Genomic DNA, 24916 nt, shown 5'->3' on the forward strand with positions numbered 1-24916 from the left:
GATGTCCAAGATAATGCAAAAGGAATAGCTGTGTCAGCTATGACTTCTAGAAGTATTCACATTTTAGTGTTCTTCTTCATGATCCTAAGATCCCACAAGTGCAGTCAAGCTACTGGTTAACATTACTCAGCTCTTAAGATGACAGAAAACCAATTCAAAACCAGATTAACTTCAGAGATCCTGTCAGCTCCCTTCTGTGATCAATCTAACGTTAACAAAAATAACTTAATTATTTTGTATATCTCCTTAAAACACTACTACTTCTCACTATTTCTCAACTTACAAGAGAACACGTACTTGGAACAACCAACTACTATATCACATCATCTTCAGCACAATTTAAGACCAAGCATAAGACACACGCTAGTAGCATTTTCACGTGCACTAGGCATTCAGATTAATGAATTGGATTTAGGATTTTCTGTCTCCTCCAATTTGTCCACCACCTTTAAGTAGCCAAAAAGCCAGTCACTGAGTTCACATGACTGCTTAGGAGTTGGTACAGAAAAACTACCATCATATTCCTTACTTTTGCTACCATAAAGGAAAAGTTACAATGGCTTCCTTTCTTACAATGTAAGCAGCAGAACTGTCTCTTCCTCTGCTCTCACATGAAGGGTCAACCCACCGACAGAAAAAAACAATCACACAGAGGGAACATGCCAGCTCCTGAACTGAGCTGGAAACCAACCAACCAGCCTCCACTAAGCCAAACAAATCCAGCATCAGCCATTCCAAACAGCACTCTCCCCCTGCAGAACCACAACAGGAAGTCTCTTCATCTACCAGGAAACATCAGCCAAATGACATTCAAGGAAAGGCAGAGATGAAATCACAAGACAGCTAAGCCTTTCCTACGCACCTCTCTCTTCCAATCCTAAACCCTCCTTGTCTCCTGGCTGCTGCTCAAATAAATTTTTCGAAGTTGGGAGAAGCAGGGACAACAGGGATCGCATACGGGAAAAAAGAAATACAGCAGTAATACCAGAATAGAGTACAGTAACAAGTTCTGCAAAGACCGAAAGCAATTTCAGAGAGTCTTTGAAACCTTGCAGCTGAGGTTGTTAACAGTGTGCAGAGGCAGAATGGGAAGCACAGACACAAAAAACATGCAGGAGAAGAGGAAAGGGTAAAATATTGGAAAGGGGAGTTATTCCTTTCTCACAAGCATAATGCAGGAGAACGTACTATACTAAGTCTCACGTGAGGGAAAAGACAGACAGACGGGAAGGAGAGGAGATGACAGAGCAAGTCAAACCAGAAAGCACGTGGCCTTAGAAACAGGGAAACAGGCTTCATGGGTAAAAAGAAGGAGCTGGGAGGGGGAGGGAAAAAACGGGGGGGAAACGGCCGGGGGTTGGGAGGAGAAGGAAGCAGGCCCAAGGGAAGAAGACAGGGAGCACCAAGAAGGAAGTGGCGAGGCTGAAGGCCGGAGCGGGTGCGCTGCCCTCGCCTGCCCGCTCACCTTGATGCACTGCGACATTGCAGCCGTGCCCGTCGCAGTAGACGAGCGGGTTCTCGGCCCAGCCCCGCTCGTCGGAGCACACGCAGCAGCCGCCGATCATCTCCTTCATGCTACTGGAGAACTCACCCTCCAGTGACACCGGCAGCAGCAGCGGCTCGCTGGAGACCATCTAAGGGTTAAAAACACCGTCGTCAACACCGCGCACGCCACACGCGCCTCGTCCTCCGCCTGCCCCCTCCCCCGGCGGGGTCTCCCCTCAGTCACTCAGCCGCAGCCGCCGCCACCGCCGCCGCGGCAGCGCTTCGGGACCCATGACCGCCGGCTGAGCGCCTCGTCTCGCCCCCGCCCGACCAACCGGCCAGGCTGTGTCGGTCGGGCCGCGGCGGCTCCCGAGGCGGACGCGGCTCCGCGGGCGGGCACGGCGGCGGCGCCGGCGCGCAGGCGCACTACGCGCGCGCCCGCGGGGCGGGCAGGCCTCGGCCCGGGGCCTCCTCGCGAGGGTTCGCGCGCCGCCCGCGGAACGTGAGCGCCGCCGCGGCGCCCCGAGCGCGCGCCCCCTCCGCCCCTCCGCCCCCTCCGAGAGAGCGTGCGCGGGAGCGCGCGCAGGGCGCCTCGCCGGCGGCGCGCGCGCGCCCGCCCTCCGCCGCGCCCGCGCGCACCTGACGGCCCGCGCGCGCACCCACCTCGGCGCGCGGCCACGGCCCGTCCCCCGCGCGGGACATGGCGGGGCCCCCCCGCGCGCCGGGGCCGCGGGACAGCCCGCGCGGCGCCGCGTCCCGCCCGGCCCTCCCCGCCCCCGCGAGCGCCGCACGCGCTGCGCGCTGCCCCCCGCCCGCCCCTCAGCGGCCGCGGGGGCGGGGAGGCGGCGGACGGGAGGCGGCGGACATGCGCCCCGCTCCCACCCGCGCTGCGGGCCCCCTTCGCCAGGGCCGCGGGACGCGCCCCATGCCCGCCCCTACCCACCCCCCCCGAAATCATTTTTACTATCTTGTTTATTTTCCCCCTGATGTGACTGCAGGACTAATGCATTCCCGCTCCCAACTTTTATTATCCTGTTTATATCCCCTCGGTGTGCCTGCAGGACTAATGCGTTCTCGCTATTACGCCACTTGCCTGCCCTCACCGCAACTTTTACTATTTTGTTTATTTTCCCTGCGATGGGGCTGCAAAGCTAATGCATTATTAATCCCGCTCTTTCCTCTTCCCTCAAAACTCATGGCGCGGATGCAGCGCTGCCTGGCTATTCCTGCCACGGCAGGGAAAGTGATGCTGAACGGGAGATCTGATAAATAGAGAAACCAGGGAGGCTGCAGACACACAAAAACAAACATGTTCTTCAACACAGCTGCTCTCTACTTTTACTCAGAGGTGGACATGTCTTTCTATAAGTTGGGCGATTGGGGTTTTTGGTTTTGTTAAATAAAACAACTCTGTAATTCTGTTGTCTCTCTAAATTAAAAGGTGGGGGGGCGAGGGCAAAAGAAAAAAAACCTGAGGGGAGCGAGCTGAGGTGGTCAGCAGAGAGGAAAATCTCGGGCTATTCAATTCTCCATTGTAAGCAGGTATGCCTGTAGCAGAAGGAACTAATTGTGGTGATTGTTAGGAGCATAAAGAAATTAAATGCAGCCTTGCAAAATCCTGGTCACTCACTTGCCCCCGGCCTACCATTCCTTTATTTGTTTGTTTGTTTATTTTATTTTGTGTTGGGCAAGGAAGATATCATTGATTCATCTTCATTATCATGCTAAAAGGCAGAGAAGCAGAATTTGTGTGTGGGCTGTATTTTTCACGATGATTTTGCAAGGGCAGCTGAGCTGGTATCTGTACAAATCACTACTGAAATATGTACATTCCTGGACAGAGCACTACCTAGGCCCACACATATGCAGATTATACTTTATACATTGTCATAGTCCTGTACACAAGTGCAGATGTTTTATTAGTTAACAAACTGCTGCGCAGAAGGGAGAGGTGGGATGTGCACAACTCTACCCCCTGCAGACATCCGAGTCTGCAGTTTGTATTCACGATATCTTAGGTCAAGCTCTTTTCTCTCCTTCAAGTTTTAAATTTGAAATTGTTTTGATAGAGGAAGAACGGCAGGCAGGCAAAAAAGAATCGTGGAGGTAGTTTCCTACCAAGGAAGGCCCAACCAAACATGAGATTATTGCAGCCATTTCGGGTGCATTCTGAGCATTTCTCTGTAAATATATGCTCCAAACAGCCATAAGAGTTTAGAAATTTTAAAGATACGTGAAAAAATGGAGGGGGAGGAGACTGGAATGTAGTATGTTTCAGTTGTGTAAAATCAAAGACCAATCTCAAAAAAAATGCACCAAATGTCCTATCAACACTGAAAAATACAAATTTGAACATAAAACTATTTGTTATTAAACATACTTAAAATGCTATTTTTATTACTTTAAAAGCTCATAAAAATACCCTGAAAATTGCAGGTGCAAGTAATTACTTTGTAAGAAAATAAAGCAATTAATATATCCTGGTGTTTTAAAAAAACACAAATTATTTGAAGCTGATAGATACAGTGTCGCAGCCCTTCTTCATTCTTGTCAAGAAAATGACATCTAATTTAAAAAGCATTGTCAATGATTCTCTAACCCTAAGCAAAAAAAAGTCACAGTACAGCAGCAAATCTATCCTTTATTTCCCTGACAGATAAATGAAAATAAATATAATTTTTAAATGAAAATATACTAAATATATTTTGTTGGATGAATTTATACATTAAGTAAAATGTGTACTGTAACAAACAATTGTAATTTTTTCTCACCACTTTTTTTTTTTTTTTGAGGTCTTCCTGCAATTTCTTGTCTGAAAAGCAACTAGTACAATCAATTCCTAAGCGTCTTTTTTTATGTTAGCTATTTTAAAGCTCAATCTTTAGTTTTACAAAGAAGCATCACCAAAGAAAAAAACTAATTACTTTGCAACAACTTGATTAAAGCTGCACCGTAGCAACAATAGTATATTCGTGAAGAACCTACTGTATAGCTTTCAAGTAAAAATATTCTAATCTCACACCATGTAACACACCAGCCCAGTATGGAACATCCCGAAACTTTGCTTTGGTTAAAATTCAGTCAAGCCTAATACATTCAATTATTTAATAAAACACTTGTCGTCTTCTTATAGATTTCTATTTAATTCTTTCTATAGAAAGAGTGTACATGGACTGGAAGAAACTCCATGACTACCACTTTATGGTATTGTGTAATATTTGATTGAAAATTTTGATAACCTCTTGATAGTTCTGTAAAACAATCATTTAGAGAAGACCTTTGAAATGCAAAATAGGAAAAGAAATGCATTACCACTAAATAAATACTGCAAACACTAAGCCTATACTAAGCAATGGAATCAGAACATAAAACCTGGTAGCATATATGTTCTTATGATTGTAGTATTTAATAAGCACTGACATGACACAGAAGGCCAATTTTCTTTTTCTAAAAAAGGAAGCCTGTCCTTCTTATAGTGATATATAAGAGATTAAAATAATTAGAAAATAATTAAATATAATTCAGTGAGTAAGAATGAATAATTTTATTGTTAATCTAAATGCAAGAAGAAAATCCAATTCACTTAAAGGAACCTACAAAATCTAGAAGCTAAAAAAGTTAGAATATAAGAAACTTATAAGAAGATTTTGTTTTTCAATTTTGCTTACTTACAAACAGAATGAATGTAAGTAAAAGAAAATTACACTCTCCAATTGCAAATTATTTTTAAAAGTTTAAGGCATTCAAGAAAACATTAGCATGTATGAGTGAATAGCACTTCAGTTTCATAAACAAAAATAAAGACGTACTCACAAATTTTTACTACAAAATAATCAGTTGCAACAGTAAAACTAAGATTTTTGAATGTTTGGTTGAAATGTCACCTTTTTTACTTAAAATGTGCAAAATCATATTGTAATTTTAGTGAATAAAACAAAGCATTGAACAAGAAAAAGTCTTTAATTTACAAAACCACATTACCAGTTGAATATAATCACCAGAAGAATCTTCCAAAAGTAACAGAAAAAGCATAGACTTGATATAAAATATCAAATATTTTTATATAAAATGCATACTATATTAGAAAGCATAAATTTATATTGGGACTTGGAGCTGTAGAGCAGGAAAACCCACTTCCTTCCAGAAAGCAAACTTCTCACAGTAATTTTTACTCCATTTTCAGATTGGGTCTTTGTTGAGAAAGCTGTGATCTTTACCCATGTGCAAAAAGATACATACTGCAGCTAAACAGATGCAACTGAAAACACAAAAATTGCAGTAGCTTCGTGATGTTCAATAGGTAGAATGATCTATCTCTTGATTATCCATTTAAAACACACTGATGCTTGCCTGCCTTTTGTTTATGTGGTTTTAAATCATTAACAGCATTTGCTGAAATACCTTCTAATCGTGGGTATTGGCTTCATTTCTGGGAAGCCAGCAGTGAAATGGTCACTTTACACAAAATAAAATGCAAGTCTTACATGTTGACCCTTGCACGCAGTACATTTTAAATGGCAATCTGCCTTAGATCCAACAAATTCCCTGTATTTTGTTCAGTTATGAAGGATATAGCATGTCAACAGCACCCACATTAATAAAGTAAATGTATCTTTATATGCTTACTCTTAAATTGTATTGAGAAACAGTAAAGTTTTCTTTTTCCTCTTCCTCTTCTTTAATATACTGCTAAAATCTGTATTTAACACCTATCCAAATGCAATGTACTCAATAATTTAGACGTCTCAACCTTTAACATGTAGTCACTGGTGATGAGGAATTTGCATTGCTCTGTATATTTACATGCCATGCAAGCACAGGTAGCAGCATTGGAGGTCATGTCAGTGCATCTCCTGGACACCATGCCTCTTCATATGTTGTGCTATTTTCTTTTATGCGAACATATTTACAAATTTTGTAATACTTTAGACTGCAAAAAAAGGGGGAAATAATTCCACCAACTATTTCATTCATTTTCTTGTTTTTAATTGTATTATCACCTTTCGAGAGTTTGGTGAATTCCACTTAGCTAGCAGCAATGGATAAAATTGGTGGTTTTCAAGTACTGCTTCTGTTACTAGTGTTGGCATTTAAATGTTAATTTCAGACTGAGGTTTACAGTAAACATGAAACAAGGGATTGTCTTTGAATGAACAATCTCAAACCAAAATTCTAAATAAAGGAAACCTAGCGCAGGATGTTTTTAAGTGCAGTGATTATTTCCTTTTAGAGATTTAACATTGCCTAAGTGATAGAAGTTAAAGAAGTTAAATGTGACAGCTAATTTATAATTCTCTACATTAAAAAAGCATTTAAATGCTAACCACATTTTTATATGAGTTAAGTCAAAGTAATGATAATTACAGTATGATACAAAAGAACCAGAAATAAACTTCTAGCAAACCATATTGAATATTAATACCGTATTAAGCCCTGAGAAGCTGGGTTAGTAAACTCTGGAATATAGATTATATGCAATTTAAATGTAACACAGGGCTTTTCTTCAAAGAAAAATCCTTCGTTTCAAAGTTGGATTTTTATGAGGTATGTATTAATTCATCGGATTTATATTAAATACATTTACATAGCATCACTCCAAGACCAAGCCTCGGATTACTTCTATTGCCATATTTCTATGTAGGATTTGCTAAATTAACATTCCATATAAATTAATAGCCTTCTTTTCATGTTTGTTGTGTTACAATTGTGATACTGTGTTGTGCGTGTCACAGGTCACATTTATTTCATTTCAATTCAGGAACAGTAGCTATACTATATATTACGTATGAGAAACAACATGCTGAATTTCCCATCAAATCTCTTAAATGCAGAGCTATTTTAGATGGGTTTGTATAAACAAAACACATATATCTAATATAAGCGTGGGAAAGGAAAAGCTGGTTTCTTATATGCTAAAGCAAATTGGAGTAAATCAACCGCATCCGTGGGCTGGATAAGCAATACTACTCTGCTTTTCCCACTACCATTTGGACAAGACAATGTTACTTTTTTATTTAAAGTGTTTTCTTCTCAACAAGGGGCCACCACTTCCCAATCTCAAAAACACGCCCCAGAATATGTTAATTAATTGTATTGTGTCTCTGAAAGAAAGAGGTTGCCAAATGCAATAAAAAAAAAAGAAAAGGTCTTTCGATCAGTGAGCTGCATTCCCACTGCTTGTTACCATCTCATTTCAATTCCATATAGATATACATGGATACATTTCCTCCAGGTACTACTTTGACCATTAAAAGCTGTTTAAGAGCGACAGTCTAACTTGACCACATAGGGTGTATATGGGAAGCTTAACATTCCTGCTGAATTAAGCGCACAAGCCTCGGATCATTTTTTGTCAATCCTACTATGGTACTTCAGAGTCGGGAATGTGGGTAATTTCTATAACATGTACTTCCCAATTAAAAGTAACAACAATGCTCCTCTGTACAAAAAAATTAATATATAAAATATGCCAACACATTCCACACAAATACAAAATAAAGAGTAATGAAGAATGGCAACAAAAGATCTCTTCCTATTTTTTTTTAATCTTCCATTTCAATGAGATAGTTTTCAAATAGAGATATATTGTTTTAGCAGATACAAGAGCATTAAATGTCCTTTTGAATGACGCCTTCTAAATTTGTAGTAACCCTCTGAAAATTCCCAAGCAGCAATCAAGAGCAAATGCATCTCCGGAATACTCAAGCAGGACAAGTAAAACAAAATAAAAATCTTTCTTTCCTCGATCTTACATCTAATGCCTTTAAATATTACCAGGGTGGTGTTTTCTATATATTATTGCATCTTCAGCTTTTGAACAATATGCATGCTTTTAACCACCTAAACTGAACTGAGTTTTTATTTGGAGGAGTCCAACAAAAGCCTGCAAGTTTTCCAAGAGTGAAAGAAAAGTCCCAAACGGTATTATCTTAAACAATGACTGCAAGCATGCAACTTCCCCAGTGTGCATGGGGGAAGAAAAGTCACTTCAGAATTATTTTCAGCTAGGTGATATACATAAACATCAACCTTTAATTTCTTTTTCTTACTGATCACCATACATGATAAATGTTATTTTTTTGGCATATATTTAATTTTTTTAAAAGTCTAGGCACCACTTCTAACATTTTAAAATAAATTCACAAGCACTCAGCGATAACTTGCTAAAAACAATCACAATTCTCCTAGGAAGGATTTTCTTAAAATAACCGGTTCTCTAGAAACTCTTTCATCATCACAAATATGAGTCCCTACACGTTTTAATTTTATCTTCCAGAAATAATGTGCAAATACGTTTTTGGTTTTTTTGGCTTTTTTTCTTAGATGATAAAGGGCACTTGTTGGAAATTTTCTTGAACATCAAGTTAGTTAATTCTTCCCCTATGGAATTACATGAGAAAGTTCAGTCTGAAATGGTGTACTGAAAAAAAAATTAATTTCTAATTATTTTCAGGGGTGAAAAATTCAACAAACACTTTTCCTACAAACCAAATATTTTAAAATCTCAAACCAACATAAAACAATCACTTGGGGGGAAAATCCATTGTCGTGCTTATATGAAAAACAGGATAAGATTAATCTTCATTTTTATAGACAGACTTCAGAATAGTTCCTTCCAAATTTCTCTTTGGCTACGTGTATTAATCCAAATCCAGTGGGTCGGAGCAGTTTTTCCCAATTTCTTTAACAAGTTCTGCTCTAAAATCCACCCAGAAACAGATGTTACTTTATGTACAATTCCGCTGCGGTAGTTGGGGGGTTTTTACCTTTCCAGTAACACGTGAGCTACAGCCTCACGGAGCTCCCTCAGTGGATGGCACTTCTAAAGGCTCCTCTCTACTCATGAACCCGATTTCGCGGCGGGTCCCCCCACGCCGCTGCCTGCGAGCACACAGCGTGCGGGGCCCGGGGCTCTCCCTCCTCCCTGCCGGCGGAAAGCGGCGCGAAAAGAGGCGGCCGGGGAACAATGGGGAGCGCCGGGAGCACGGGGAGCCCCGGCCGCGCTTCCTCCGGCCCCGCCGCCGCTTCCTGCGGCCTCGCGCGCCGCTCCGTTCCCTAGGGCGGCCTGCCCGGAACCCGCCCCGCTGACGGGAGACCCCCGCTCACCCTTGGAATCCCCCGTGCCCGCGCCGCGCTGCCGAGGGCACCCACGAGTTTACTCTCGCAGCCACTCGCTCGCCCCCGAGCTCTCCCGCCCCCGCACGGCGAGCGGGGCTGCCCGGCTGGCGCGGCGCCAGCCCCGCTCCTGAGCCTATCCCGGGGTCGGGCGGGCGGCCTATGGGAGCCCTGATCCCGCTGCCCCGGGCTCCTGCCCCGCATGCCGCGAGCACTGCCCGCAGGAGAGCGGCAGCACTACAGAGGCGCCGCGGCCCCGCTGCACTGCGCGCTCCCTCCCTTCAGGGGACGGTGCTGCGCACAAAGGGCGGCCCAGCATTGTTCTCCTCCCTGACCCCCAAATCCCCTCTTCCCCGCCGGGAGAGGCGAACGGGAAGGGCCGGGACGAAGGGCGAAGACGGGGAGAGGCCAACTGCCCGCGGCGCCGGCCGCTTCCCAGCGTATCCTGCTTGCCATCTTCGCCTTTCCCCAAACTTGCCTTCGTGCTGTGCCTGCCGTCGAAGCCCGCCAGCCCACCGTCCCTTGTTCCCTCATCGCAATATAATGGGTCTTTCACATGTCACCTCGCCTAAAAATCCCACTGTGGGGGCAAAGGAACCTCTGCCCCATCTCAGCCACCCAGGCATCCTTGTCGAGCACGGGATCACCTGCTTCACGTACCCACAAGGAAGAAAAATACCCTCAACTGTAGCAATGTAAGGCATTATTTGAGGATTTTGTCCTCAAATTCACAAAAGAATTGTCCTTCTTTTTAACCTTGATGGGCCTGGTTAGGTGACGAGGTGATATTTAAGCTACAGTCCTTTGCCACCTGCAGCCCAGCGCATTCCCGTCCCCACGCTAAGAACTCCATGGGGCGGACACCAGGACACCGGGATCCAGCAGAAAACTCAAAGCTTGTGAGGAAAAGAGTGGGAACTACAACATGACACTGAGGAAAAACCACGGCTCGATTTAAATAATTGCATAATATTAGGATTTAACTTATAAATGTTTACATTTGTGTGATTTGATTAATGTCACGTTTGATTTCCTTAAAGCCACTGACAAGGTACTTTAAAACACGAGATTAACGTCTACCAGCGACGAAATTCAACAGGCAAATCCTCTTCCCAGCGCCCCGGCTCCCCCAGCACGCGGGCAGGAAGGGACCTCAGACCCCCTTTCTGCCCCGTGCAGCCCTCGGCCAAGGGAGCTCCCCGCACATCCCGTGGCCAGCCATCCGCCCCGCAGCTGACAGGATTCCCGGCCGGTCCCTGCCCCGGCACCGCGCTGCGGCGCGCAGGGCTCCGCCGCCGCTCCCGTTCAAACGCGGCCGAGCCCGCCTCTGCCCCGCCCCCACCCGGCCGTTACTGCCGCCGCCATAGGGACACCCCGATCCCGCCCCGGCGCTTCCCGAGGGAGGCGCCGCCGCTCCCGGGTTTTCCCGGAATGCCGGGGGAAACGGAGCGGGGGGAGGGGGAGCGGCGGCGGAGGCTCGAGCGCGGCACGAGCGCGGCCGGCGCGGGGGATTGTGGGTAGGAAGGTGGTCGGGGCAGCAAAGGAAGCGGCGGGCGGGGGTGGGGGGGGTGAAAGGTCAGCGGCCGAGAGCCCCCGCGCCAATGGCGGGCGGGCCGGGCTCGTCCCGCTCGGCGAGTCGGCGTCGTGCCGCTCTCCGCGGCTGTAAACGCCGAGTGTGTCTGGCCGCGTGTGTCCGCGCGTCTGTCCGTGCGTGTCTGTGTGTCCCGGGCCGTCGCCGCCGCCCTTTGTAACGGTCCGCGCGAGGCCCCGCGCGCGGTATTTGTTCGCCCCCTGCCCCTCCCCCACCGCTCTTCCACGCGATTTATGGGATTTGCAAATAATTCCAGGGGGGTTTTCTCCCTCCACACCCCCTCCTACCCCGGCTCCTAACCTCCGCTTCCTCTCCCGCCGCCTCGGCAGTCACCGGGGAGCTCCGTCGTCGCCGGCAGCGCGGGGCCGGGCAGACCCCGCACACAAAGGTCCCGGCCCCGATCCCTCTCCCGCCGGCCGCGGCTCGCGGGGACTGTCCGGTGAGTCCAGAGCCATGGAACCTGCAGCTCCTGCTCGCGGCGGGCTCCGGCGACGAACAGGGGGTGACTTGAACCGCTCCGCAACTTTCTCCCCGTGCCCCGCACCCCCGACCCGCCGCCAAAGGTAAAGCTGGAGCGAGTCCCCTCGCCAGCCCCTCGCAGTGAGGCTCAAACGGAGGAGGAAAATGGGAAATGTTCACACGGAGAAGTGGTTCCCTTTGTTCTTTCATTGTTTCTACCCGAACTGGCGGATACAAGAGATAAACACTTACCTTCTCTCCTTTTTGCTCCAAAACACACACGTTCCCATCAGCTTTAAAATGCACGGTCCACTTCGGAAGCGACTACAAATGTCGGGAGAGTTTGTATTCCATTCTTTTACACACTGCTCTTTTTAGTGTAAGATTAAGTTGCCGAGCACGTTGTTGCAAGCCCCCCGCCTTAGTGAATGGTCACGTTTAGGACCCTCCAAGTCCATCCTAATTCTGCCAGTAGAATTGAGGGTGTTGGAAGTCTAAACTTTCAAAAGGAAAAGGGCCTGCATCTATCGAGCAGACCTGAAAATGCACTCAGTTCCTCACTCACTGCCACAAAATGGATATAACACCTCACCCCAGACAACTCAATGAAATATACATTTTAAAGCTTGAATGTAGAAAAGCTGTTGCCTCGGCTGAGATAAGCTAAAAGCAAATTAGCATGAAGAAAATCTACCTCAGTGTATTCCACAGCGGGAATAGTCTCTGTAGTTTAAAACAAGTAAATAAGAGCATCATATAGAAATGCTAAGCGTAAAATTAAAAGGAAAACAACCTCTGAGAGGAATATGCTACCCGGGGTGGAATGGGGAAAATTACAATTTTTTAAAGTGTCCCCTTTTCGCAAAAATTACTGTTTTTCTTTTTTCTCCCCATGCAACCAAGGTGGGGGGGAGAGGAACCCATTTTCTGCTCTCTTTGTAGTCCAGTCGGCATTTTGCACCCAGAAACATGGGCAGTTCCTCCCCAAACCTTGCTTTAATCTGATTACGACGAGATTTGCTGATACAATGAATATTTGAAATGATCCTTGTGTCTTAGTGAGTGGGAAGCATTTCCAGGCTCCCGTTTCCAAGGCTCCCTGCTGCAGAGGGAAGAGGAGCGCTGGGGAGACCCCATTCCCCGAGGCCCCGGTGGGGTGGTAGCCAGGGGTGAGGGGGACAGCCCCCTCCTCCAGTGCCCAAGGGCGCTGGATTAATTTAGCCCAACTCCCTCGGCCGGTGGTTGGACCAGGATCTTTAAGTGCCTTTTCCCCCTGCATCATCACGCCTTTGCCAATTGAAAAATAAACAAATAATAGCAAAATTATTTTAAGAAAGAGAGGATACAGGCGAACCAAAGTAATTGTGGGACCGGGAGTGCATGTTGTCTCACACCCCCTCTCCTTCTCTTCCTCCCCCTCCTCCCGATGTGGCCTTAATGGCAATCTGGAAGGCCGGTTTATTTCATAGGGCCATATTACAACCAACAAGGTAAATAGGGAGTCGTGGGGGAGAGGGAGGGAGGGGGGAGGGAGCAAAAGGAGCTTTTCTTTGATAGCATTTAATTGGAATTGAAACATTCTGGGGCTGTAAACATTCTTTATTTATTCAGCACACATAAGCGGGCATTGTTTTATCACCATCATAATTACGGTGTCCTTTAAACTGACTGATAGCAAAGGAGATAAGGGAATGCGCCTGTAGCTCCAGATCAAATCGCTGGCTCGCCCCTCTCCCCGGGTCACCAGGATCCACACGGTCCTTGGAGATGAGGAGCGCCGGAAGATTGTGGCCTGGCTATCCCTTACGTCATGAAAGTGATTTGTACCACATTGCTAATTTGGTGCAATTCATAACCTCCTGATCTCCTTCGTTTGCAACTGCTTTTCAGTTTGCAGGGTACGATTTTTAAGATGTAGTTTCCCACCGTAGAAATTAAGAGTGATCACCTATGTGCAAGAGAGGATCTTGTTTCCCAATGTTTGTTGCTTTACCTTTGTCTAATTAAAAATGCAAACTTTTAGGATCCTTTCAGAACAAAGCCTCACCAAATCCCCTTTACGTCCAAGGATTTGCAAATTTATAAAGGCTGCATTGAATTCAGCATGGGTCAAGGGGCAAAAAAAGGGTAGAAGGTCACTGCATTTTGATTATGGGTCAGTAAACAACATGGCATGTAGTATGTGTCCAGAAACTCCTGCTAAAAAGTATTTTAAAACTACCATGGGTATTAAATTCAAGAAGTAGTCTTAGCCCATAGTGATTATAAATTGCACAAAATTCTAGCGTGCAAGAAACACTCCAGCTCCCATTAAAAAAATAAAACAAAACCCCCACAAACTTAAAAAGCACTTAGTAGAACTCTGCATTGCATCTCTGTTGACAAAAAAAAAATTAAAAAAGAGAGAAAGAAGAAGGGAAAAAAAGAAGAAAAAAATGGGAAAAAGAAAAAAACAACCTCGAAACTTCTAGTATAAGAGTGTTAGCCAGATTATGATTTTTTTTCCCCAGATTGATGGCTGGTATTTCTTTGTCCTGCACATTTAGGAGATGAAGTTATACATTCTGATACCTCTGACTAGAATTTAGGGCAAATTTTAGTTACTGCAGACACATTTCGCTGACTTTAAAATAGCAGAAGGATCCTATTATACAATTCCTTGACCCTATTATATTTACATTACTGGACTCTTTGTGATAGCCTCTAGCTGCTTTCTATCTGTGTCCTCCTCAAGCAAAATATGCCCAACAGTAACTAGAAGCAGGGTATACTGTTAGAAATCGAGTTCTCATGTGAAATATGTATTTCCGCACAGCATCATGAAAGCAAAATGTTTATTTAATACTTGTCAATACCTGAAGACATAGTCCAGCATTAGCAAATAATAATAAATAATAATAATACTCTAATAATGTGGCAATCCTATTGTGAAAACGCACATGACCCTTAGGTTTTCCTGAAGATTTTCAGAATTCTTCCCATTAGTACAACCCGTGGTGGACATTGCTGTTGCATTTCCCAATGAAACGTTTAAAAGACTGTAAATGGTGTGTGCATTACTACCTTGCAGAAGGAAGAGGTCAGGCTAAATTGCACTGGTATTTAAACATAATCATACTATGAAAATAAATCAAAACATCACGTAAAAGGAGTATTTTAAATGTTACACACGTTTTCTTTCTGGAATGACATGGCTAAGCAGTTCCCTGTGAGCATATATATTTTAACACAAGTTTACAAAAATAAAAGTATATGATTTTCAACAAATGGGAATAGGTCTACAGCAAAGTATTACGAATATTATTTTGCTCTTTCTTTCCTAATGAGGTTTATCCTTCAGCCACACGGTTTTAAGACTGAAATACTACTGGCTATAGAGTGTAGATTGCAAATTGCACGCTACTCAATGTGAAAAGGAGCACGTTTGATTGATCGCCTCTGTGTGTGTATGCGCCCATACACACAACTCTCTGTAGTTGTATGTGTATGTATTTGGCAAAACCGGGCATCTCTTGACATCCTTATCTTAAGAAATGTGAGACAAACATCCATTCCTTTAATCACGTTCATCTTTGATCACCAGTGAGGGTGACACAGTCCACAAAATTAACAAAGAAATTCCCGTGCTTTTGAGACATAGCTACATGTACATCTGGGTCTGCACACACATGCACATGGACACAAGAACACGTAGGCATACATCCCAGTAAGTAAATTATGGCATAACTTTTCATGTAATTGACACCAGACACCTTTAATTTTTCATTTTCATTCTTTTGACCAGCCTTCACATTAACAATCCAAGCCATAAATGTTGGTGGCTATTGATCGCAATCCCCTGTGTGCGTGCAAATCCATTTTCAAGTCCCCTGCCTTTAATGTGCGTGTGCGTGTGCAAGGGGCCTCTGACGGCTGTTTATCAGGATCTCCCCCAGCCTGCTTCAAGACGACCCCGGATACACAACGTGTGCCGATGGCCAAGGGAAAGCACGCACGCATACACACGCACACACACACACACACCAAAAAAAAAAAAAAAAAAAAAAAAAAAAAGCCAAACCAAATGATGGAGAAGTAAAGAAACAAAGCTCTCTTGTGTCAGATGCGGAGAAAGATATGCAACCCAAAGCGTGTGTAAGTATACAGTGGGGATGTGTAGGTTGGGCGCCTGACATTTCCCAAGACTTCTCGTGGGTTTCTCCCTGCCGACATCTGGCGCTGCCTCGACCCCGGTGCTCATGGCCGCACCTTTCGGGAACCCGAGGTTTGCCGAAAAGCCGTCACTAGTTTTAAATGTTTGGTGGCGCCGGAATTTAAAAAAAATATATAAAATAAATAAATTTAAAAAAAAAAATTAAGAGGGACATTTTTTAAACAGTTGCCGAATCCCACTACCAGGCTATCACCGGCAGCGCGTGGGTGCGGGTCTGGATGCCCGTGGCTCCCTGCGTGCGAACGCACGCGTGGATTTACACAGGAATCCGACCCAGCTGAACTACCTGACAAATAAAGGACTTTTCAGCCCATCGAGCTTTTGGGTAACGTCTTCTGAGCAGCTTTCTCGGAGTTTACTGTTCCTTTACTGTTGACTCCATAGCCTTAACCTTAAAGCAGGGGGAGGAGAGCAGTAGGGAGGGGGTGGGGGTGTTCGCAGCATATAAGTACATCAGGAGGAATTTTTAAACGACCTTATTGTCTCTAGCTCTAGAAAGACCACGATGATTTCTCTTTAGCGCCAGCAGCTGTTTTCTTTCGAAACTTTGCTTTTTTTGCCTCTCACACGAGCGAGCAGGAGAAAGGCAAGGCTGGGAGATCCAGATGCGAGGAGAGGGAAGGAGAACTCCGCGGATGGTCTGAGCTGTGCCGAGGCATTGTTCACTGCTGCCTCTCGGTTACGTTTAAAGGCTGAAATATCACGAGATCCATTCAATGATCCTTTTCTAATTCGAGGGACAAAATGTAATTTGCTGTAGCTCTGCTTTCTCGGATGGGAATACTATCCCTAGGTTTCAGAGGGAAGAACTAGGCATCGCGGTTCGCACACACATGGATTAAGTTGAACAGCGGCGATTACATCTGCGCTGAGAGCAACAGTAGTCCAGGGCTGACTTTTCAAATCTCAGCCCTCCGAGTTGGAGGCTCCCTTGAATAGACTTCCTCCGTTCCCGGATGCACTTCTCCAAATTCCCACTTCTCTCTCGAATTCCTGGGAAATTGGGGGCTTGCCTGCATTTCGCCTTGTCATGCAAAACGACGTTTTCACAGAGTGATTATGCGCTTTCTTTTAGCTCTACCTGACGGGGTAACACGAACTCCACGCACCATATTGCCAACGCGCGGAGTGGATATTGACGTTTGCGATTGAAGATTTTTTTTCCTCCGTCGATTTTTTTGCCAAGTCACAGCAGTATGAGATGTCTCATTAATCTCGCGGATGTGTCTAATTCTGGATGTGCAGTGATACATAAAAGTGCTGGTGTTTGTATCCAGCGGAACACTGGATGCACGGCAGAGATTGGTGATTTTTTTTTTCGCAGCGCCTAACGTGCAAACCGCAAGCATCACTTTAACGTGACAAGGGAGAGGCATGCAGCTATCGCAACATTTGCGAGATCCTCGTTCTTGACACTCGAATAATTTAACGTTCCTAAGAAGAGGTTAAACCTTCATGTTGCTTCTTCAAATTGATTTTAAGGGGCTGCTATAATTGGAGCATCAAAAATCTTCGGCAGGGCTACTCCGAGCGGAATATGCAAACTGCGAGCTAGAAGCATCCTAGCCCGATGCAATATCGTACATTGTGTGTTCCAGCACTTTTTTGTTATTACGTAAAGGCTCCTGGAAACACCTTGGATATTTTACATTCTCCTTTCTCTGCTGGAAGCAATCAGCACGCAGGAATCCTGACGTGGGCTCTGGGACTATAGGACGTTCCAGCTCGTGATCCAGCACGGTTAATCGTGAAAAGTGTATACATTTCTGGCTTATCTATGCTTTGTTATGGGTCTGACGTGAGCTCACGTCCTCCTCCCCCCTCCTGCAATATTACTGGCAGAATTTCAGTTAAAAGTGTTATAGTATCACGGTGCGGGAACCCGTGATATTCAGACAGCAAAAATAACCTTAGTACCCGGCTATAAAAAGCTAATTAAGCAGAAGAGGAAAATCAAGAGAAACTCGAAAATGTAAGTACTCCCTCTCGTTAACAACCTAACATTTAACTTTGGAGCCACAGAAGGGGAAATACCAAGCTGTTCTGCACGTTTTCGCTAAGCTTCATTTTCCACACAATGCAGAATAAAACGCTAGTTTAAAGCGGCTACGTTATCGAAGGATTTTCCATCGCTACGATCAGACTTATGTCCTTTAAATTCACGGCATGCACAAAAGAGCAACGTTTGTCCAAAACAGGCTGAAAATATACGGAACGATAGGGGGAAAAAGCATACAAATCCTTCCCCCGGAGCTAGGGACGAGGAAGTCTGAGAGACCTGAGTGTGTTTGAGCTCGGATTGTTTAATAGAAAGATTTATATACTAACTGTATTATTTACTTTGGGAGGGGAGGTGGCAGTATAAGGGTATGCTAATTAGTGGGAGATTTTTTGGGGGAAGGGGTGGAATATCAATTTTTATTGCATCACCTGTCAGGAGTGTCCAATCAGCGTTGGCTTTAGGGGAATTAATTGATGAAGGTGTCTCCGGACGAGCTCACTTCACTCTGTCATTTTATTTGTAGCTAAAGCAGCGGCGGGAATAGCAGCTGCATTTCTTTTCTCTTCCTCCCTTCACATTCCATTATCATAGTTTCCAATGGAAAAGCAGGGAATGAAAGGGAACAGGTACTGATCTTCAGCAGCAACTTAGGAAACACTTTGGCAAACCTGATTTTTAAGATTATATATTGATTGTAGTCTCACGGTATTTTTTAATTTATTTTTTAAAATTTTGTCTAAAGTTTGGCACTTCATTCACCAGGAATAACAGCCTTTGTTATATTCTATTAGCAGGATGCCTTGAGACAAATACAGCATCTGGCTGAGGATTGTGTGTGTGTGGCTTTTTCTTTTTTTTTTTTTTTTTTTTTTTTTTCATCTCTCTCTCTCTCTGCAAATGCTGGGAATAATTTAATTCACGAAATGGGAGACCTGAAGTCGGGTTTTGAAGAGGTGGATGGCGTGAGGCTCGGCTACCTCATCATTAAAGGAAAGCAAATGTTTGCACTCTCCCAGGTTTTTACAGACCTGCTCAAAAACATCCCGCGAACTACCGTGCACAAGCGAATGGATCATTTAAAAGTAAAAAAACATCACTGCGACTTGGAGGAGTTGAGGAAACTCAAAGCCATCAACTCCATTGCTTTCCACGCCGCCAAATGCACCCTGATCTCCAGAGAGGACGTGGAAGCCCTATACACATCCTGCAAAACCGAACGGGTTCTTAAAACGAAACGGAGGAAACTAAGCCGGGCGCTGTCTGCCACCGATCTCCGGCCGGAGCTCGCTCCCCACGACCCCTTCTCCGGCTTCTGGAAGGAGAACAAACTTTGGCTGGGTCTGAGCGACTCTCCTCGGCCGCTGCTGCCCGTCCGGAGGAAAGCTCTGCGCCCGGGGGACACAGCCTTGCTACCGGCCGCTCATCTACCTCACATTTTTAGTAAATACACTGGCCACAGCTACCCAGAAATCGCTCGGGCGCCTTGCAAATCCCCCGTAAACTATGAAACGGCGCCGGCGGTGGGCGGCTGCGTGCCCCTGCGCTCCCGTCGCCCTCTCGCCGCCGCGGCGCGGCCCCGGCTCCCGACCGCCGGTCCCCCGCCCCTGCCCGCCCGCTGCCGCCGCCGCCGCCACGGGGCGGCCGCCGCCGCCGTCACGCTGGGCCCCCCCGGCGGCGCCCGCCGGCCCCTGGCCCTGCCCCGGCCCTGCCGGCCCCGTGGCGCCCCGCGGCTGCCGCTGCCTCTGCCCCGCGGCTTCGGGCCGCCCGCCTTCCCCGAGAGCGGCAGCAGCGACTCGGAGTCCAGCTGCTGCTCGGGCCGCGCCGCCCACGACTCGGACTGCGGCTCCAGCCTCTCCAGCTCCAGCGAGGGCAGCTCGGAGGAGGAGGACGAGGAGGAGGAGGAGGACGAGGAGGGCAGCGGCGCCTCGGACTCTAGCGAGGGCAGCTCGGAGGAGGAGGAGGAGGAGGAAGAGGAGGAGGAAGAGGAGGAGGAGGAGGACAGCACCTCGGACTCCGACTCCAGCTCGGTCTCCAGCCAGGTTTCGGTGCAGAGCATCCGCTTCAGGCGCACCAGCTTTTGCAGCCCGCCCGGCGTGGTCCACGCCAACTTCTTGTACCATCTGGCGGCCGCCGCCGCCTCCCGGCCCCCGGCCCCGGCGGAGCCCGGCGGGCTGCCCGCCCTCCGCGGCGCTCCCGGCGGAGTCAAGCCGGAGCTGCCGGAGGAGTGGGGCTGCCCCGGCTGGGCTCCCGCCGCCCCGGCGCTGCGCTGCTCCGGAGGCCTGGGGAGCTGCTTCGCGGAGATAAGAGATGATAGGGTATCCGAACTCACATTCCCACACTCTGAATTTTCCAATAATGCCAAGAGTACTGACCTAACAATTAACTGTGTTGCAAAGGGGGCCTCTTCACCTAGCCCAAAGACAAACAATGCATTTCCACAACAAAGAATACTCAGAGAGGCAAGGAAATGCCTTCAAGCAACTACTACACACCGTGCAGATAACAATACAATAGCTGCTAGGTTCTTAAATAATGATTCTTCATCAGCGGCAGCAAATTCAGAGAAAGATTCCAAAATCCCTCATTGTATTGAATTTGCCACGGATTTGCCCTCTTTACAAACTGATCCTGCGGAGGATGCTGCTTCTCCAGGGGCAGCAGCAGCAGCTGAGCTCCAGTGCACTGATACAGGCAATAAGGCATTGCCATTCCTGCACAGCATTAAAATCAAAATAGAGGACAGCAGTGCGAACGACGAGTATGAGCCTGATCTTACAACACATAAGCTAAAGTGTGAGTGCAATGATACTAAGGATGAGTTTTACGGTGTGACTGAGAGTAATAACCAGGACGCTTTATTAACAGCCAAGGAAGATTCTGCATGCACTGAGAAAGAAACCACTTCCTTAAACCCACTGACTCAGAGTCAGGTCCTCTCATGCACTTTAGGTACTCCAAAACCTGAGGATGGGGAGTATAAATTTGGAGCAAGGGTGAGAAAAAATTACAGGACACTGGTTTTGGGAAAGCGACCTGTACTGCAGACTCCTCCAGTCAAACCAAATTTGAAATCAGCTCGAAGCCCACGTCCTACAGGTAAAATTGAGACACATGAAGGAACACTGGATGATTTTACAGTTAACAATAGACGCAAAAGGGTAGCCAGCAATGTAGCATCAGCAGTGAAAAGGCCATTTAATTTCATGGCAAATTTTCCCTGTCCACCATCACTAATTATTGGCAATGATGGGGATTTGTTGCCAGCTTATTCCTTAAACACCACTAAGGATTCCCAACCACCTCACAAGGCCCATCCTGTATGGAAATGGCAGCTGGGCGGTTCTGCAATACCTCTTCCACCTAGCCACAAATTCAGGAAATTTAATTAATAAAGTAGTTTGGAAAATATTTTCTTGAACCACCTTTAACTTTCTTACCTTTTTTTTTTTTTTTAACTCTGCAGCATGGTTTGTACAAACCCATTAATGCTATACACTATTGGAATCCTGTTTTATCACATTGTGAAGACAGAATCTGGATTACTATTTTATTTACCATTACAACAGTGGGGGGTATTTTCCTTATTTTGGGATCTTGGTGGGTTTCTTTTTTGGTTGTTGTTGGTTTGGGGGTTTTGTTTGTTTGTTTGTTTGTTTTGTTGCATTGTTTTTGTTTTTTGTTTTTGGTTTTGGTTTTTTTTTTTTCATTATGTTACATTCCACAGAGTACTTCAGGCTAAAGACTCAAGTTAAACTCAGTTATTATGGTAGAGCTGGAACACTTTACTGTTTAAATGCTAATAATGCACCAGTACCTCAATTCAACTGCTGCAAATAAATGTCAAAAGGTTGAATAATAAATATTAGAATGAGCCATTAAATTTATGCACTAGATTTTGAAAATGGAAGTCTAACTGTTAATTCAGTTAAACTTTGTTAAGTTACATGGTTGCACAGTAAGGGTTCACTATAATTCAATGTGGCAGCAGTATACTTTTCGGGAGCTTTGTTTTCGGGTGCAGGGGTGTCTTTTTTGAAGGACAGTTGCACTTACTCCTTCTTCTCCGGTTTGGAAAAGACTGGGGTCCGCCTGCGACCCCAGCGCTGGGAAAAGCTGCCTCATTTAAAACCAGTAAATAAATGTGGAATTCTATTTTTGGTAAAAGGGTGTCTTTTTACTTGTACAGCCACTCTTTGCAATTGGGAAGCCTTTTTGTTTCACCCAGAGGTCTTAAATAAGGTTACTGTTATCCACTAATGTCATACTTAAGTTGTGGTCTGAACATGCCCCTTGCAAACTTGCAAAGCAACTAAAATATTTGCCCGGCCAGCAGTACAATTTATGGTCCAGCCCCTCATGCTGGCTGGAGGAAATAGCAAAGCAGTAAATACAACACAGAAAGTGAAATGAGAGGCCGTAAGTGGAAAGATTACACAAAATGAGAAGACGATGTTATTCATAGCTTTTTGGCAACAAAACTCAGGCGATTCAACCATGTTACACTTCCTGGTTCTATCCTCATCTCTTGAAATTTGCTGTCGTGGGGTTTTTTTGCCATGCCATCCTCTCTATGTAGCAGAAACATTTTTACTGCACGTGACAATCAGAGGCAATTATCTATATTTGCACTTAATATCAAAATAGTCAAACAGGCAGACTTCTAGAGTCTAGTCCTCGGTAAGACATGCTGGTATAATATATTGTGATGATGGAAGCAGTAAATCAAAATTATGGAAATTTGCACTGTTGAAAAGCATGCTTTAGCTTTATTTTCAATTAAAAACACTGTTTTAAAAAAATCCTGATTCCAAACACTTTGAATTATTGCAGAGTTATCCGTGGTTTCCTCTCCATTTGTAAGTTCACTGTTTTTATTTGGAGGAAATACGCTTCAAGAGGTTAACTGTTTCCCTCCCTCCCCCTCCCAACCTCTGCAAAAGAAATGGAAGGAGGAAAAAAAAAAAAAGAAAAAAAAGAAAGGCTGGAGGCCGAGGTGGAGGCAGAGCTGAGGATGGGGGAAGGTATCTCTTGTGGGGGGGAGGACAGATACAGCAACTCTGAAAACAGCCTGAAAAGTTTGCAGCTTGAGAAAGGCAATAATAATTGAGTTGCTGAATCAGCAGAGTTTAGGATGAATAATTGCTGGTTTCTTTCTTTGGATTAGCATTTTATTTATACTAGATCATTCACAAATTAAATTTTAAGGATTCCACTCATCGATCAATCCCGGGAGAATAATTTATTGCGAATCAAAAAAGGAAAACAAAGCAACAATGCAATGTTTACTGTGTGACTCAAAGTCAACATTTCTGCTGGCAATCCACTGCCTGGGTTTCATTTTTTTAATTCCTGCCTTTTGTGATGCCCTGTCCCAACCCTTCGTGTCTCCAAATATTCCAAGCAGTCACTAACTGATTTCAGCTCTGTTTACTATATCCACACCGGAGTTTTCCCCTCATTGTAAAAGGCCTAGTCTAAGAATACCTGCAGCCAAATATATTTAGAAAGAGTAAACAATTGCCTTTCAGTGGAGTTACCCTTCCCCCCTGCATGCACACGCACACACACATGCACACACATCACTTTAAGCTGCCAATTGCAAAAGGTGCATTGCATACTTAACCGCTTTGCTGAAATTACGATGGTCATGAAAAATCTGCTTACTGAAGTTGTTCTGAGATGAATGTTTACATTCGTGTGTTTAGAGCTGCACAGATTACAGCCTTATTTCCAGAGAACTGTAAGTACGTACAAAATGTACTGCTCAGGAAAGCCCCCCTGCTCTGTTAGAAACTGTGTCTGCCTGATAAAGATCTTCCCTTGACCAAAAAATAAAAAGAAAAAAAAAAGAAAAAAAAAAAAAAGAAAAAAAAAGAGCCAAAAGACGCAAAAGTGCAATATGCAAACTTGAAACCTAAAATTTCGCCTTGTCAGTTAAACAACATATCACTTTCAAAGTAACTCTGTCCCCTGACCCTGTTTACTTCCAATTAGAGATATGCTGATTTGGCCAGGAATTGTAAATTACAGAGGTGCCTTTTCAGGTTCTGAAATAATCCGGGGTGGGGGGCTGGGGGTTGGAGGGGGAGGTTTAAGCATAAATTTATACCAAATAGGCTCTGCAGAGTTGAGGACGTGAAATATGGCGCCCAGCCTTGCCAGCGGCCCGGGAGCTCCAGGCACCCCCGGGCATCCCCGGCAGGCTGCTCCACTGGGCTCCCCTCCATCCAGGCAGCAGCAAACGGCAAGGAGTTAAACAGCCAAATAATTTTCACACGTGCACACCTCAGTTTAGTACAAGTCACTAGCAGGGACATTCGTGGTTTTATTACCGTTGGAGAAATTAGCCAGGTACAATAACTCACCAGGAGAAAAAAAAAAGGGGGGGGGGGAGGGGGATGGTATTCTGTTCAATTCTGGTAGTTTGGTAACTGTTTCTGATAACATTGTAATTATTATTGTGATCAGAGTTCATTATCATTTCAGCCTTAAACATGTAAAGTCTTGACATTGAATTACATAAAAATAACCAAATTTCTCCCATAAAGGTAAGTTCTAATAATTAGGAAACCCCAAGGTTTTCCAAGGGAGACAGGATACCATTTTGTTGTGATGTTTACATGAGAAAAAACTTACAATGTGTTAGTAATTGCCACCATTTTCCAATTCCTGGTGTACACAAAAATCAACAGAATTTTCTAGAGGAAAAATCAATTGAGGAAGTGCATGTACTGTAAGGACTATACTCTGTAGGTATTTGCCACAAATAGAGTTCACTGGGAAATTTATTGTGAATATTTCTGCTGCCAGATGGAAGACAAAAGAAAGTTTTTGACTCTGTTTAATTCTCTAGAACATTAAAAAGGGAACACGTGTAATGCCTTCAGCAATGAGGTATATTGCCTTAAAAGATGTAACTTGCCGTTTACAGCAATTTACTTTAAGAAGTGATTGTTCTATAAGCTACACTTACTTGACTACAGTGGGATAATCTCTTTACTGGTTGTTTATTTAAAATAAAGCCACTACTAGCAATAATGCAAAATAGTGG

At 45.1% G+C, this 24916-nt stretch overlaps 2 protein-coding genes across 9 annotated transcripts in view; one reads left to right on the forward strand and one right to left on the reverse strand.

Moving 5' to 3' along the window:
* Nucleotides 1–15634, reverse strand: part of MLLT10 (MLLT10 histone lysine methyltransferase DOT1L cofactor) — a 136850-nt gene extending 121216 nt beyond the window's left edge. Inside the window, exons 1-2 of one of the 7 annotated variants that reach the window (XM_038126819.1) lie at nt 11492–15634; nt 1466–1634 (exon numbers count right to left, since the gene is read on the reverse strand). In XM_038126819.1, the coding sequence (XP_037982747.1) occupies nt 1466–1634; nt 11492–11860 (538 nt within the window). In that variant the 5' untranslated portion in view covers nt 11861–15634. Of the gene's footprint in view, nt 1–1465; nt 1635–1720; nt 1951–2148; nt 2255–11491 lie in introns of those variants that run through there. The other 6 variants (XM_038126817.1, XM_038126821.1, XM_038126818.1 and 3 more) reach the window with 6 other exon arrangements.
* Nucleotides 15635–15705: 71 nt separating this feature from the next.
* On the forward strand, nt 15706–22656 carry SKIDA1 (SKI/DACH domain containing 1). Of its 2 annotated transcripts, XM_038126826.1 has the most exons (2): nt 15706–17835; nt 18882–22656. In XM_038126826.1, exon 2 carries the CDS (start codon nt 18933–18935, stop codon nt 21252–21254), a length of 2322 nt encoding a protein of 773 aa, XP_037982754.1. In that variant the 5' UTR covers nt 15706–17835; nt 18882–18932; the 3' UTR covers nt 21255–22656. The 2 variants fall into 2 exon arrangements, with proteins under 2 accessions (XP_037982754.1, XP_037982753.1); XM_038126825.1 differs by having other exon boundaries at nt 15706–22656.
* The last annotated feature ends 2260 nt before the right edge of the window (nt 22657–24916 follow it).

This window comes from Motacilla alba, chromosome 2 (genome assembly GCF_015832195.1).
Source record: "Motacilla alba alba isolate MOTALB_02 chromosome 2, Motacilla_alba_V1.0_pri, whole genome shotgun sequence".
In the NCBI taxonomy this organism is placed as follows: domain Eukaryota; kingdom Metazoa; phylum Chordata; class Aves; order Passeriformes; family Motacillidae; genus Motacilla; species Motacilla alba.

What these genes read in the sequence shown, in the direction of transcription:
- SKIDA1 (XM_038126825.1), top strand. Translation starts at nt 18,789, where the DNA reads ATGGGAGACCTGAAGTCGGGTTTTGAAGAGGTGGATGGCGTGAGGCTC.